Genomic DNA, 17,148 nt, shown 5'->3' with positions numbered 1-17,148 from the left:
ACCTGGAACCTTGAGGGAGACGCATCAGCAGCTGATACTCCTCAGACACCGGATTTCATCTGGACAAAAGCGCATTCTGCAACGGACTCAAGTGTGCGAAAGCCCATGGCACCAAGTCCAACGTGGAAGCCATGGAACCCAGAAGCTGGCAGCGACAATTTCAACAGCTGCGTCAATTGCAACTGTAACTGTGTCAATATCTCTGGAGTGAGAAATACCTTGCCCTTCTGGGTGTCGAACAGCACCCCCAGATGTTCAATGTCTGGGTCGGCCCAGGTGACTCTTTGCCATATTGATCACCCATCCCAACGACCACAAGGTGTCCAACATTCGCTGAACCGACTGCACACACTCTTCCTTTGTCTTTGCTCGAACGAGCCAATCGTCCAGATATGGGTGAACCAGAATCCCTTCCCGCCGAAGAGTGGGAGCCATTACTACCATCACCTTTGTGAAGGTGCATGGTTCCGTGACCAAGCCAAAAGGCTCGGAACTGATAGTGTCTTCCCAACACCATGAACTGAAGATATCTTTGATGGTCCTTTCAAATGGGAATATGAAGATAAGCCTCCGTCACATGCAGCAACGCCAGAAACTCTCCTTTGTGGACTGCGGCAATCACCATTCGCAAAGTTTCCATTCGAAAGCGAGGGACCTTCAGGGCCCTGTTGACCTTCTGCAAGACAAGGATGGGCCGAAAGGTTCCTTCCTTCTTGGGCACCACAAAATAAATGGAGTACCTGCCCCGTCACTGCTCTTCTTGCAGGATGGAAACTATGGCATTTAGCTGCAACAGCCGCTGCAGAGTCCTCCACACCGCCTCCCGCTTGCTCTGAGACAGGGGTCGGGAACCCATGGCTCGTGAGCCAGATATGGCTCTTTTGAGGGCTGCATCTGGCTCGCAGACAAGTGTCGCCACACTTTCCAGTCCCCCGCTGACCCAGCTGCTCCCTGGTCCTCCTCCGCCCGGGCTTAAAATGCTGTCAGCCCGGGCGGAACGCGGCAGGACAGCTGGAGTCAGCGGCACCGGCATGCTCTCTTCTTCCCGCCCCCACCCCCCCCGCGGCCCGGAAGAGGAAGTGGTGAGCATCGGGTGCCTGCGCGGGAAGCAGAGACCACACTAGCATGGACTCTTCTTCCCGACCCCGCCCCCCCGCGGCCCGGAAGAGGAAGTGGAGAGCATCGGGTGCGTGCATGATGAAAAGAAGACTGCAGCGCGGCTCGGAGGAAAATGAAGAGCTTCAACCGCGGCCGATGGGACTCCGCCTCCGCGAGGGCTGAAAATGAAGGAGGTTAGCGTTGGGAGGAGACTGCTGCTGCGAGTTCCCGGGGTGGGGCAGGGAGAGAGAGAGAGTGAATGAGCGAGCAAGCATGTGTGTTTGAGATCCTGTGTGTGTGAGTGAGAGATTGCATGTATGTGAATGATTGAGAGCCTGTATATGTGAAAGAGAGTATGTCTGTGATTGAGAGCCTGCCTGTGAGAGAGAGAGCATGAATGTAAGTTTACCATTGGGAACCTGTATGTGTAAGTTTGTGATTGAAAACCTGTTTGTGTGAAAGAGTATGTGTGTATGATTGAGATCCTTTGTGTGTGAGAGAAATCATGTGTATGTATGATTAAGAGCCTGTGTGTATAAGTAAGAGAGAGCATGTGTGTCTGTGTGTGATTGAGAGCTGGTTTAGGTGATGGAGCATGTGAGTATGTGATTGAGAGCCTGTGTGTAAATGAGAGAGAGAAAGCATGTTTGTAAGCATGTGAATGAGAGTCTGTGTGTGAGAGAAAAAGACAGCATGTATGTGTGTGATTGAAAGCCTGTGTGTGTAAGCGTGAAAAGATAGACTGCATGTGTGTAAATGTTTAATTAAGAGCCTATATAAGTGAGAGAAAAAGCATGTGTATATGTGATTGACTGAGAGCATGTGTGTATAGGTGTGTAATTGAGAGCCAGTGTGAGAGAGAGCGCTGGTATGTGACTGAGAGAGGAGAAAGTTCCAAGCAAACCACCCCGCCTCCTGCTAATTCAGAACAATCTCAGGACACCTGGATATCAAACGTTCCCAGGTATGCAGAGCAAAAAAAATTTTGTATCATTATTTTTCATTACTGGGTCTTTGTGTCTGCTATTTTGAAATATTTTGTTGGTATCTGGAAATGTTTTATATGAGTTTTTAATTATTGGATATTCCACTCATCAGCTGTTTCGAAATATGTTCTTTTTGTTAGTACAGTTTTACTGCTGATGATTTTATATTTCTTGATTTGTTTTATAAGGATGGGTGATGTTTCTTTTTTCCTTTGTTACACTGCATACAGAGACTCTGGCTTGTTGCAGTTTCCAATTCAGTTTTTTCTGCATGCTTCTTGTTATGCGTTTTGGTCTCTTTATTCTATGTCAGGTGAGGGACAGCACGTGATTCAGGTGAGGTTTTCTGCTGGCGTGTAGTTTCTGTGTAGGACTCTATAGCAGCCTGACTTGGTCCGTTTTCCTAATAGGAGATGTATTGGTGTCTTAAGGCCTGGTGTAATATTTTCAGAGACTTATTGTACTGTAAAAGTGTGATCTTACATAAAATGCACACATTTAATTGTATTTAGTTTTAAACATATTGTATGGCTCTCATGGAATTACATTTTAAAATATGTGGTGTTTATGGCTCTCTCAGCCAAAAAGGTTCCTGACCCCTGCTCTGAGAGGTCACATGGGACTCTAGAAAGGCTTCCCTGATAGGGTGAGAAAACTCTAATGCATAACCATCGCGCAACACCTCCAGCACCCAATGGTCCAAAGTAATCTTGATCCACTCCTCATAAAAGCTGGACAATCTGCCCCCTACCGCTTCTACGGAGGAATGGGCGAAGTTGGCTTCATTGGGAAGACTTTCCGCTCCCGGCCCCTTGGCCGGCACTATCCCTGGCATAGAAACATAGAAATGACGGCAGAAGAAGACCAAATGGCCCATCCAGTCTGCCCAGCAAGCTTTCATTCTTATTTTTCTCATACTTATCTGTTACTCTTGGCTCTTATTGGTAACTTTTTGGTTCTAATTTCCTTCCCCCCTGCCATTGATGCAGAGAGCAGTGCTGGAGCTGCATCAAAGTAAAGTATCCAGCTTAATTGGTTAGGGGTAGTAACTGCCACAATAAGCAAGCTACTCCCACTCCTATTTGTTTACCCAGACTATGCAATTCAGTCCTTGTTGGTTGTTGTCAATGTAAATCCTCTTATCTTCATTCCCCCCCACCATTGAAGCAAGAGCTGCGCTGGATATGTATTCCAAGTGAAGTATCAGGCTTATTTGGTTTGGTGTAGTAACAGCCGCAACAAGCTAGCAACTCCCTCACTTATTTGTGAATGCAAATCCTTTTTTCCACATTTCCTCTTGCCTTGGCAGATCTGTGGGAGCCTCGAAAGGATTGCTGCCTTCCACTAGTCTGCTTAGCACCTGCCCCAGAGGAGGACTTGCTAGCATGGAACCTACGTGACTCCCGAAAATGGGCCCGCGATGGGAAGACTTTTTATCTTGCGGCAACCTGTTACCTTTGGACTCCCCCAAAGATTTTATCAGCTGGTCCAAATCCTCCCCAAAAAGGAGCCTTCCTTTGAATGGAAGATTACACAACTGTGCCATGGACCACATGTCTGCCGACCAATTCCACAGTCACAAAAGCCTGTGGACTGCTCCGCCAAGACCATGTTCCTGGCCGAAGTGCACACTAAGTCATTCAGTGCATACGCAACATAAGCCACTCCAGCCTCCAAGCGCACTGACTAGAGAGCCTTGTCCTCTCTGGAGAAGACTTGTTCTTGAGATTTTTGCAACCAACCCAGACAAGCCCTTTGCATCATGCTACCACAAATGGCGACAAATAGACTCAAAGCAGAGACTTTGAACATTCGCTTCAACTGAATCTCCAACTTGCGGTCCTGCATATCCTTCAGAGCAGCAGCCCCAGCTACCGGAATGGTCATCTTCTTGGTGACCGCCGAAACTGCCACATCCACTTTCGGTACCCATAAGAGTTCCAAGGTCTCCTCCATCAGAGGGTAAAGCTGGTCATGGCTCAGCCCACCTTTAGACCCGCTTCCAAACTTGCAGATCTTCTTGGGCAATGAAAAAGCACAAGGAGGGCCCCCATAGTCCATCCAGGACCGGATTCACGCCCAATTATCTGACTCCTCCTGAGTCACCTTAACCCCCAATTCCTGCAACCCCTGGGAAATAAGGGGGCGCAACTCCTCTTTCTTGAACAAGCAGACCACCCTCAGATCATCTCCTTCCGAAACCGGGCAATCCTACTGATCTGGATTCTCCTTATTCGCCTCCGGGTTCAGGTTCTGAGTCTTGCCCGCGACCTCATCCAGATCTGCATCCTGTAAATCTGGGTCTTCCTGCAAATCATGGGAATCACCCAGATCTCCGGGATCAGCCTCTGGAACCTTCGTGACCCAGACCCAGACGGCACAGCAGTTCTCCAGAAGGACGTTTAGCCCCCAGACCCTTCCTAGCCAGGAAAGCCTTGTACAGCAGCAAAACAAACTCTGGGGAGAAACAGTTGGGATCGGGATCTGCAGTTCCCTGCCCCAAAGTCTGTCCTCTGACTCCCTCCCCCCTCCTCCTGTCCCTCTTGCGCCACAGGTGACAAAGGAGGAGGCAAGTCCACAGCCTCTCCAGCTGCTACTAGCCGATTCCCACGATTTCCAGCGGGACCAGACACCCCCCCCCCCAGCCGCATTTCCAGACGAGCAAAGGACCTTTTCCCCCCCCAAGGTCACCCCTGACAATGTCCCCTCGCTCCCTGCTGCACAGGCAGTGCAGAGGGAATGGCTATTGAGAAGCATGGATCAAACGCTGAAGGCCTTGCAAGCTGAAACATGTCTTTGGCTCCATACTGCACACAGTGTGCTGAAAACAGTCAGGCTGCCCATGCAGAGCGCCACCCTGAAATAAATAAGAGGCCAAGCGGCTCAAGGGAAAAGGAGCGAAACAGGCCCGCTGCGCTCACTTCAAATCAGCAGCAACTGCGGCGTCGAAACAAACCTTCAAACTGCACCCGCGGCAAGGCAAGTCTCTGCCGACAGGAAATGGTGTGCCCAAAAACCTCTCTGAAACCTCTGGATCCGTGGGGAGCAGAGGAAGGGAATCCCCCATATCAGATCCTCCTGAAACGCCATCAGCTCCCGCTGTCCTCTGCGTACTCACCGCCATGCCCTGACTGCTCCTGCAGCCCCTGTAAAGCAAAAAGGCAACACTTTTTTTTTTTTTTCCCAAAAAAAAAAAAAAAGGCACAATCACAGGGTACTTCCCTGTAAAGAAGGTGAATCCTCAAGAGGGGATTTTGGAAGTCCTGAGGGAGCCAGTCCCCTGGCTATCAGAACCTCCGGCCAACCAGGGCGAGCACCAGCCAGGGGTTTCCAACCCCCGGTCGCCCCACTCCTGTTGAGGGATGGTCCACAAAGCAGCCTAGCACCTCAGGGAGCCAGCATTGAAAGTCCTAAAAAATCTTTCCTTTTCCAGACTGCTGGAGACAGAGAAATACTGAGGGACTTCAGGTGGCACTCACGGTTAAACTTTTGTTCTCTGCCTCCATCTGCTGGTAGGGATGCATAAACCCACTTGTCTGGACTGAGGTGGGTATGTACAGGAACTCAATATTTATTCACTATCAAAGAAACATTTACACTATGGTCAAATACACAATTCCATTACTTTCAAATCGCAAGGTCCACTGTCCTGTATTGTCTATCATATCTGTATGTAGCAGTATACAGGACAATAACTGATGGCTCCTGCAACAGGAGTCCATCAGTGCCACTGTCTAGACTTCTGGAAATATCTGCTTGTTTTTCCAGTTGATCACATGCATTGGTTTCTTATGTTGTTATCTTACTATATTTTACTCCTTATGTTTTTACAGTTTTTAAACAAAACCTGTGCACCATGTATTAAGGTGTCTCTGTTTTAATTCCTTTCCTAAGTCTCTTCTTCAGCTGTCTACTGAAATCAGATCTACAATGTAGGCTGAAGAGTTTAAAGGATATTGCCCACAGATCCAAACCAATAGGGTTATCATAAGGTTTTCTGCTATTAATAGTAGCTGTCACCTCCTCTAGATTAGCTCTCGCTATCGTTCATGCTCTTTCTTTGCTCCATTGTGTAGTTGGTGGATTCTAACACATCAAATGGCTCCAACATATTTTACTTTACCTGGAAGGAGAGCAACTGCCTTTAATTTGTCTTTCCAAAGGCAATATAACTGCTGGAGCCACAGAACCCTACTCGACTATGGTCTCTCAGGCCTGTGCAGCAGATTAATTCTGATACAGTGTCTGCTGATACAGAAACAGAGCCCATTTGTTCTCCTTCCTCTGTACCACCACCCGCCTCGCCTCTCTCCCTTCTTCAGTTGCTGGCTGTATTCACAGCAGATTTCAAATCCTGATTTAAACTTGCTGGAGTGAGGGAAGCTCTTCTATTAGGCAATGCTCATTTCATTTCCTGCCAAATTGTTCGGCACAAGCTGTTTGCACACAGAATCCTACTTTGGGGAGGTGAAGACCCAAGTTACAAGAAAAAGTCGGGCTTACCCCCACCACTCTCCCCATGCTGACTGCACAGCCCACCTCCACCTCACTCAGAGGAATTCGCTGATTTTTCCCTATATCATCATTATCCTTTAGCAAGTATCAAAACCAACAAGGATGCCAGATATTTTAAGTAATATTCTTCAGTAGAAGCTACACATAAAACAGAAACTTCTCACATAAATATCCGCACATACATATTGGGTTCTGAGAGTATTAGCTATACTCTACGTTAGATCTCCTACCTGAGACGGGGGTGTGGCATAAGGTGTATAAGGAGGCAACGAGTCATAATCTTCATCATCTATGATGACAAGGTTCTAAAAAAGGTACAAAACATGCAGTATCTTACAGTAAAGAAAGATAAAAACAGGGTTAAAAAACACTTAAGATGGTAACTTTGAAACCAGTGCAAGGACGTCTATGCATGCACATATGGACGCGATAAGTGAACATATGCTGGACTTTTAAATCATGCGCGCGTTTACGTGTGCAAGTTTTTAAATACGCCTACCGCGTGTAAGCATGCTCCAAATTTTAAGCAGTTACTTGAGCAAATGTACTTCCAATATCTTCCTTAGGACTTTATCGGCTTTAACGCGCACAGGTAAGTGGATTTTAAAACATGCTCGAGCCAAAGACATTGCCAGTTTTACCAATTGGTCCACCAGTTTGCCCAGTCTCTCTCGAGATCATCCCGACCCCTCTGGTTCTTCAGTCTGTACTCCCCCCAATTGACCCAGACCCCTCACCCTGGCATGTTAGGCCTACACAAAGATTTCTGTAGACTTATATCTCATCAGCAGCAGCATTAAAGTTGCCGTGCACTGTGGCCACTGGATTTAAAATACAGATTTACACCCATAATTGCAGGGCCTGTCCCTGAATGCCCCCTAGTTATGCTCCCTTTTTTTTTTCTTTTTGAACTCATGCACAAGTAAATATGTGTGTAATTTCTGGCTTTTAAAATAGCATTGCTCGCGCACGGCCCAGATACTCACATATATGGGCTTTTTAGCATGAGCAACGCTCTTAAAATTTGCTGCACATTCTGTTAGAGATACACAACCTGTTTTACAATTTTTGAACTGTGTACTACAGGGTCTCTCACCATTCTCCCTCTCATCTGACCTTCATTGGGAAGCTTCCCTATATATCTTTCTGTAGGGGGACATCTACACTGCTCCTGAATTCTGTGGGACCCTATCAAGGTGTTTGGGTTCTGTTAGCTGCTCTCCAAAACCCTCCTGGTCTCTATCATGGTGCTCTATGAGCTGCTGCCTAACAGGATCCAGTAAGGAATCACTTGACAAACAAAAGGCAGGTACATGTACAGCCATAAATTAGAGACTACCTTTTGAATGTCTTGCTTTAAATCATGGAAATAATACTTTGTATTTTAGCGTACAGTTTCAAAGGCTTAATCAGGATATATAGGGGGAGAATGGCTGAATCTGCCTTAGTGGATTTTCTATTGTCTAAAAGTATACATGTACTGTTGGCCACATGAAAAAGTCTGTTAGGGATGTTTTAGAAACATAGTTGAAAACTACATGTATGAAGAGAAATTTAATCTTACCTGTTAATTTCTTTTAGTCCAGATTCAAGCTCTTCAACCAGCAGATGGAGACAGAGACCAACAGGATAGCTGATGTCATCATATATAGGATCTCATGCTGACCTCACTATACCCTATGTAACAAGTTAAGACAAATACATTCTAACATTTTGTTACCCCTCCAACCGGAGAGCTTCCAAGATGAAGCAAACTAGTTTCCCTTACTTGAATGATTTAACCATTCTGCACTGTGAGACACCAGAATCAACAAAAGTAAGATTCTGGCAGGCAGGAAGGATCCTGGACTGCTCTGTCTGGATTTAAGGATAGAAAATTAACAAGTAAGATTAAATTTCTTCTTCCTCTTCATTCAGCCAGTTCAGTCCAACTGCATGGAATGTACCCATGCTATCTCTCAATCTGACAAGACACTGCCAAACTCGTACTCCAAACCCCGGAACCAAAAGGATCGTCACTTTTTTGGATGGCCAGACGAGAGTGTTTCAAAAAGGAAAGTGTACGAAGTCCATGTCATCGCCTTGCTAATTTCCAGTGGCAACACCCAATATAGCTCTGCCCATGACACAGCCAGCATTCTGGTAGCATGATCCCGCAAACTCATGGGAAGAGGTAACCCTTGGTTATGTAAGCCGTGCCTATCACTTCCTTAATCTAACAAGATATCAAAGCTGCTTCACCTTTTCTAGGTCCCACTGAACAGAATAATGGTTTCAGGACATCAAATCATCTTTTTAGTCACCTTCAAATATCAAAAGAGAATCCTTCTCACATCCAGTCGATGAAGCTGATCATACTCATCCCGACACAAAAATCTCTTGAAAGTAGAAAAACATAACACCTGATTAAGGTAGAAAAGTGAAATCACCTTGGGGAAAAACAAAGAAACTGTACAAATATTCACCACTTTGTCAGAAAGTCTCAAAAAAGGGTTCCACACATGATGGAGCCTGCAATTCCGAAATCCGTCTGATGGAAGAGATGGCCAAAGACATTGCCTTAAGAATGAGGTGTGTGATCAAAGCCTCCCTAAGTTTTAAAGGGATGATCATTCAGGAATTTCAACCCGATAATTTCCTTTCCTTGACACCAATCAGACTAGTCCAGATGAATGGGTTATGCTCACCAACCAGCCGATGGAGGTCAACAAGTTTCCTGATGTCACCTCTTATATGCATCTGTGCTGACTTCAGCCAGTATTATCTGTAATAAGCTAACAGTAGACAACATCAATAACAAACATTATTTTATTCTTTCTTTCTTTCCTTTTTTTTTAACAGAGGAATCTGGGAACAAAAGGACAGTTTCAAAATTCAAACTGAAACCACTCATCTGCATAGAAGTATAAATCGCAGTTGTTTACGATCATTCCAGGATGTGACTGAAGAGATACACGTTTGGCAGCAGAGTAAGCAATCAACCACTTGTCAGGGTCAATGAGATTTGAGCCTGCAACCCTGGGACTTCCAGACCATGAACCTGCCACAAGTCTAGTAGCAGAGGGAGGGTCCTGGACTGGTCTGACTCGACTCAAGCAAAGGAAACTATTAGGTAAGAACTATTTTCACCTTCATCCAGTCAGATCAGTTCAGAAATGGGGAATACCCAAGCTACTCCAAATAGGGTGAGTCGCTGCCAAATCCACTTTCCACACCTTGGAGGCAAAAGAAACCTCTCCCCTGATAGTCGCCACTAAACAATAACACTTAGTAATAATGCAACGAAGACTATGTTACTGCTTTACAAACCTCCCAAGGAGATACTGACCTCAGTTCTGCCCCAAAAGGAGCTTGAGTTTTGTAGAATGAGTCCTCCCTTAATTAGGGAAGGGAGCATCAGAATCCACATAGACCTATGAAACGTGCGAGCTATAGAAGCTAAGGTCACCGACTCACCTTCTAGCACTCCACTATACAGCCCAAGAAAATTGAACCTGCAATCTCTCACTAACCACTGTATACATATGACAAACCGCAGCCTGTACTCAGCACATCCATACCATTTCTGAAAGTAAATAAACCAGCCGACACAATTGGAAGCCAAATCATCTGTGAAAGAAGGCAGAAACCATAACACTAATAAATCAATGGAAGAACTTCCTGCAAGGAGGAGCCTAAAATCCCAAAATCCTTCAGAGTGAGCAAGACATCAGTACAAAAATAAATGTCCATTGAACGTCCTAAAGGGATCAATTGCAACCCCTCCAAAAGGGGAACCAATCAAAATTCAGGTCCCAAGATGGAACAGGAGACTGAGAGGAGTCTCAATATGCTCAACACATCTAAAAGAGAATATAAGGCCTATCTAATATACACCCCGGAGCTGCAACCCATTCGTTATGGACCTAAGAGGCAACCCCCTTGGAAAAAAACTATCTATAAATCCCTGAAACAATGACACCAAAGCCTATCAGGAAAACACTGCCTTTTGGAGCACCAAACCACAAGGCTCTCCAACTCACACAAAGGCTAATGAAGGAACAGTGTCTGGCCTGCCAGAATAGCCATCATGGCTACAGCATATCCTTTCTCCATTAAACACACCCCTCTAATGGCCAAGTGAAAGACAAATTCAAACCAAATCCTGCGAAAACCATAGTGATGAAGCCTCTAAGGCTTCACTCTGCAACCACCTGAGCTCTGCATGCCAAGGACTCCAAGGCCAAACTGGAACTACTAAAGCTTCCAGATCCTCTGGAGCTCTGTACCAATTATAGGCCATGGAAGAAAGCATTTAGTTCTGAACCAGAACCATGATACCAGAGGGGAGAGAGCCTCTCTTCCTGATAAATAATCTTGATGACCACTAAAAAATCCATCATTGGAGCTCCCCATCTGGTCACAATTCGATTGAATGCTACCAGGAAAAAAACAGAGACCATGTCCCTGGTTCATCCACACTGTGACTGAATTAAACCACATGAATATCTTGTGTGTGCCAAGAAATCTTCAAATTTGTTTTGTCTAATATGAGAAATAAATCTGCCTCGAACAACCCCAAGGATCCTTGCTCTTTTGGCGAGGATCCATAAATGCTACTGCTGTGTAGTTGTCAGATATTACCCTGACTGTCTGACTCATCAGCAGAGGCATGAAATCTAGAAGAACCAATCAAATTGCTCTGACCTCTAATAGACCACTGTTATTTCCTTAAGATTCCACTGCCCTTGGGCCTACTGACCCAGGCAGTGTGTTTCTCAGCCTCTTTGACTGGCAATCATCGCACTGCTAATTAAGATATAGTTCCAGGTCTAAGCTCAACTCCAGGGCTTTGCAATTTCACTACCATTGCAAGCTGACCCAGACAGAATGCAGTGCCACTAGCCTTATAAAACAGATGTTAGGCTTTCTGAAGAAGGCCTATGTGTGCTCTTGCCTAAGGCACCAGGACTCACATTGCTGCCAATGAATCAAGAAGCTGAAGACAGAACTATACAACTGGACTCCCAACAAATAGTTACACAAGGATCTGATGACCCAATTTCTTCATTCTTAGTTCCGATTGCTAAACCCAGCCTACTGTCCTATCAACTGTGCACTCAGATCAGAGACTGCAATGGTGGTAGACAACTCTTGGAGAAAAGGACAATCCAACCTTTCCCTGCACAATGCCATGGCAAAAACCATTAGCACCGTCAAAAGGTCTGTGGAATTGAGACTAACCAAAAAGCAGAGTCTGAAATTGAAAATATCATGCTAGAACCCCAAAAATGAAAGAATCTTTGAGAAATCTTTCTTCTCAGAATCTGAAAGTAAAACTCCTGTTAAACCAAAGGAAGTTGGGAATTCTCCCTATCTCAGGGTCCTTTCTGGATTTCATTCTCTGGAATAACAGGGTAAATGAAATAGTGATCAAGTTATTTGTGGTGCCACATAACTGCTACCTCCACTTTCAATATGAGAGTTTTCCCCAGTGTTACTATTATGGAGCCTTGCTTCCTAATGAAGTAACAGGGAAAACCCTTAATGAGCCTGAAAAGGGAGCAGGAGAACTACAGGATTTATCCATCTCATAAAAATCTGCAAGACCTACTGTTCTGATAAAATGTGGGTTCAACACTGATGAAAAGGAGACAGCAAACCACCTAACTCTAGAAACTGGAGTTAGATCCTTCCAACACTTCTCAAGCACCTCGAGAGGATCCTGATTCAGTGGATCTTCTTTCACCTCCTCCATTGATTGATCAAAGGAAATCTTGGCTACAAAGGTCCGAGACCTCTGAATACTAGTATTTCTTTGCTGCTTAAACTTCCGGGAGTCTTGAAATCTACTCCGGGAAGGAAGAAAGACATATTGTTGACTCTGATAAATGTCAAGCTGCCTTGTCTATGGAAACTGCAGACCTATATGCAGCAAAGGAAGCTTCCTAACTGCCACCATGGATAATAGCCAACCCCAACAACAGATCAAAAAAATAGCTGCCCAAAAACTGCACCCGAGTCTAACTGATGGATAAATTCAATACTTTCTGTAGACATTGTGCATCAGATGCAAGCCAGATCTAGCTACTATACAGCTGCAACTGCTATAAGCAGCGCCATGCAAACATCCTCAAAACCTTGTTTAGAGTCCAACCTACTGGCCCGAGAACTCTGAAATGCCACATCTCCCGTTACTAGGATGGTCACCTGTCTATTGATTGAATAGCCCAAGGCATCTATCCTTGGGAAATGTTCCTTAAGGGACTAAGGAATATAACCTGGCTAGCAAGTGGCCACCCTTGTTACTTGCTTCTGGGGACACTCAAAACTATCCCTCAAATCCTTCACTGACTTAGAGGATTTGAAGGCTTCCAATATAGACCATAATATAATCTGACTCCTTCATTGCAATACCCAATAGAGTACAGAGTTAGGAAACTAAGGACGCCAGCTATCATCGCATTTTAAAATGGCCTCAGCTATACTTTAACCTCAAAGGACTGAAAATCCAAGAATAGACCTGGCAGAGGCTCACCATTTAAAGCCATCCTCTCCCAGAAGATATGCCGCCTTTTGTTATAGTCATTTGGCAAGTGGGGTCTGCACTGACCCTGATGCCTTTTTCCACTTCAACAACTACTTGGGTTCTGTGCTCATTGTTCTTCACAGACAAATATTTATTTATTTATGTAACAGCTTTTTTTATACTGACATTAGAGGGCACATCATATCGGTTTACACCTGAACAAAAGGTGGAAAATACAAAAAACAGGGAGGGGGGGGAAGGGGAGCAACAAGAGTAACAAGTTGCAACAAAGGTGCTGCAGCTAGGAGGCTCTATATGCGAGCCTTAAAAATTGAAACTAAAGGGTTAAAGATATTTACATATTAACATAGTGCTTAGGGCGGTGAGGGTTAATTGCAAGGTGAGGAGGTGAAGGTGGCAGTAATTAAAGGAAATGCCTGGCGGTAAAGCCAAGTTTTCAGCATTTTCCTGAATTTGTATGGGCAGGGCTCGAGGCAGAGGTTTGTCGGTAGAGCATTCCAGTGAGTGGGGCCTGCTATTGATAGGGCACAGTCCCTTGTTGATGTGAGGCGGGCTTTTTTGAGGGGTGGGATGTGTAGTGTACCTTTACGGTTTGTTCTGGTTGGGCGGGAGGAGTGTGTGAATCTGAAGGGTTCGCTGAGCCAGGAGGTGTATCAGATGTAGCTAAGTGTAAGCAATCTGTTTTTTGCTCTTCAGATGCTAGTGACCTACAGTTTTCTTTCTGAAGGGCTCTTTAGCCCTAGGTTGTCTATTCAGCAGTCTTTCCGACAACAAAGAAAATGTGTGGTCTTAGTCCAAGAGCTCTTTCTCTCTTGATAAGTGATTTGTGTTTTTTCCTGTGCCTAAGTACGTGCTCCCGGAAATTCCAAAATCTGGGATGGAGCCATCTGGCTCTTGGCGTAATTGACGACCCAGCCTAGCGAATGTAGACTGTGCAACACCGACTGCACCACAACCGAATGAGCCAGTCGTCCAGGCAGGGATGAACTAATATCCCATCGCGCCGAAAGCATGCTACGACTACCACCATCACCCGAAGAGTGGGCCAGCAACGTTTCAGAGGGTAGATTTAGCCGGCGCTCCTTGCATAGAGGAGTCTCGAGCTGGTCTCCGGTCTCGAAAGGGATGAGACCAAGAGTGCAACCCCGAAGAGGGAGTCCTGTGAGGCACCGGTCTAGTCTGACGACCACGCCGTTGCCCTCTGAACCGGGGCCGTGTAGTGTTGGAAGCTCTGGCGGTCCGAAGACTATCTTCCGGCAATTTATGTACCTTATCCACCCCAAGCGATTTATTGATATAGTCCAACTCGTCTGAGGCGGACCCGTCGATGTCTTCGTCTCCATCCCAAGGAGAAGGTCCTGCGACCCAGAGTCCGGCGGATGAGGAGCTAATGACCCCGAGGAATTAACAGCTGTCCGTCCTGACTGTCCCCTAGAGGGATCAAACACCCCTGATGGCCTGGGGACCTTCACTGGTATAGGTCCCTCCTCCTGCCATTCACCCTACACTTCTAAAAAAGCTTTGGGCATTAAAAAACACAAACTTAGAAGAAAAAAACCTGCTGTCTCTTTAAACCTAGAAGTAAAACCTGCTGTCTCTTTAAGGCCCTCCTAGGGGAGGGGCCGCATTGGGAGGAGAGGCAGGCTCTAGGTTGGTGGCACAGGCTTAAATTAGGTGTAATAAAAGTACAATATCAGTAGTAAAGTAAGAAGAGGCTTTCCCTGGAATTGGAGGAGAGGGGATATTGTCCTAAGGGTCCAGGATCAAATCTGGAGAGCCCACGAGGCGCAAAGCCGGAGGGGATTAATGAACTACAGAATCCCTTCCCCCGTCCGGCAAGGAAACAGGCTTAGCACATGATACCTTAGCACAAGCTAGCACCCACCAGAGGAATTTGATCATCTCTGGGCGTGTAGCACAAGCTAGCACCCACCAGAGGAATTTTATCATCTCTGGCCTTGTATAGAAGGGGGGAGAGTGACCGGCCCACCGGTAAATACTCCCCCCAGCTCACCGGGCAGGGACACAATCTCCGGGTAAAAAGGCATTAGGGCACGCTATCAGTACACTTGCCTTTCCTGACAGTATTTATTATTATTTAAATGGATATATATCTTTTTTTTTTTTTTTAATCAAGATTGATCTAGCCAAAGGTCTAAGGGATATCTCAAATGCCAAACCTTTCCCAATGTACAGGATTATCACGGAATTTGGCAAGGAACAGGACCGCAGGTTATTCTTTCCATCATCTGCTGGAGCCAGAGAAATACTGGAGGATCGCAGGTGGCACACCGGTATATTTAGGGGGTGCTTTTCAGCTTTTCTCTGGCTCCATCTGCTGGAAGGGAAGACATAACCCAGCAGTCTGGACTGATCCTGGTACGTACAGGGAACATTTTTTTACTGCAAGATTTACTGCACAGGTATTTGAAAGCAGGTTAGTTTACACAGGCAGAAATGTGTACATTTGTAGTTAGGTGCCTTACTGAAAATTTACCCTTTTGACCATAGCGTTTTGTGAAATTTCTCTATAAGTCTTATTGAATACAGTGTTCTGATATGGTTTATACTTACTGAGCGGGTCCTCGCATCCTCAAGAGCAACTTTCCATGCCCTGCAGAACAAAAACAACTTTAATTGTCTGGGGCTGACAGAGCAAGGACTTAAAGGGGAATCAGATGCAGTTTTTGGTCAATAATATTACTGTAAATGAATCCTATAATGATTGACCACAGTAGGCTTTAACTTTGTTCGATCTAAAAATAAGTCCTCCTTTTTAAGTGGTTTTGGTTTCTGAAGTCACTGAAAGAATGTGGATCCATATGTTAAAAAAAATATGATGGCAGATCTGGACCATTAAACCTATCTAGTCTGCCCAAATTATTTCCTGCTGCAATGCCAGACTCCAGTTGAACTCTGTCTTCCAGGTCACTTTCTTGCAACCAAAGATTTGCTGTACTTATCTAAGATTTTCTTGCATTCAATTACTTTTTGCCTGCACCAACTTCCCTGGGACACTGTTCTAAGTATCCATTGCCTATTCTGTGAAAAACGATTTTGTAATGTTACTCCTGGGTCTTCCCTCTTTTGTGCATTATACTTTGATCTTTTTCTAAAACTTCCATGCCACTGAAAGGTGAGATTCTTTTGCATTACTTTCTTTTTTTACTGTTGAGGTATTTAAATGTCTCTATTATATCCCTGGTCTCTTTTTTTCTTCCAGAGCATACAGTACATATTTAGGTTTCTGAGTCTCGTGACAAATGCTGCAGACTCACACCATTTCATGACCTATCTCTGAACTGCTTTTATTGTCTATATCTTTTGAGAGGTCACCAATGACCTATACAGAGATATTATCACTTGTGTCTTTCTACTGGTTATGCCTTCCTCCCAGCAGACTTCAGTTTCTGGCTACTGTCTTGTTACACTATTTTGATACTTTGAGATCATCAGATAGTCACCCCCAGGTCTCTCTTTTGCTTGGTGCACATAAGTACTTCACACCTCATCACACACTGCTCCCTCAGGTTTCTGCACCCAGGAAGCCCAACTTCCAAACCTATCCGCGGTACGGCATTTGAGACTCACGCTACTATTTTATGAACTGTGTGGCAGAAGGTGCGCAGTTTATAAAGGACCACATATTTCTACTGCAAAAGTGCATGCCTATGTTTCTGAATGCATGAACATCTCCACTGCAAGAAAACACATACTTTATCTACCCGTTTTATAAAACGTAAGCGCATATAATTTAGGCATGCAAAAAAAAACCCAAAACAAACATCTGCATAATAACCCTGATTTATATGTGGAGGCAGGTATTTTATAAAGTATAGACATATATTGTTTTGCAAATACTTATTTGTACGTGAAATTGGAATCACCAGTTAGACGATACCGCCACCAGGTCACCTATACCCTCTAGCACTACACCCTGATGCCACTGCAAGAATTTCATGCCTGTAATAATGTTAAAAGCCAAGATCCCACTACTGCCAAACACATTAGAACTAATGT

General features: G+C 45.1%; 1 protein-coding gene across 2 annotated transcripts in view; it reads right to left on the bottom strand.

Annotated features, from left to right (window-relative positions):
• The window catches only part of PLEKHB2 (pleckstrin homology domain containing B2), a 97,877-nt gene that overhangs the window by 20,327 nt on the left and 60,402 nt on the right, over positions 1-17,148 (bottom strand). For both annotated transcript variants that reach the window (XM_029616914.1, XM_029616913.1), the window contains exons 5-6: positions 15,703-15,742; positions 6,830-6,904 (exon numbers count right to left, since the gene is read on the bottom strand). In XM_029616914.1, coding sequence (XP_029472774.1) covers positions 6,830-6,904; positions 15,703-15,742 — 115 coding nt within the window. The remainder of the gene's footprint in view (positions 1-6,829; positions 6,905-15,702; positions 15,743-17,148) is intronic.

Source organism: Rhinatrema bivittatum, chromosome 9 (assembly GCF_901001135.1).
Source record: "Rhinatrema bivittatum chromosome 9, aRhiBiv1.1, whole genome shotgun sequence".
Taxonomy (NCBI): domain Eukaryota; kingdom Metazoa; phylum Chordata; class Amphibia; order Gymnophiona; family Rhinatrematidae; genus Rhinatrema; species Rhinatrema bivittatum.
The sequence above is the reverse complement of the archived record's forward strand: the minus strand, read 5'-3'. Positions and strand labels throughout refer to the sequence as shown.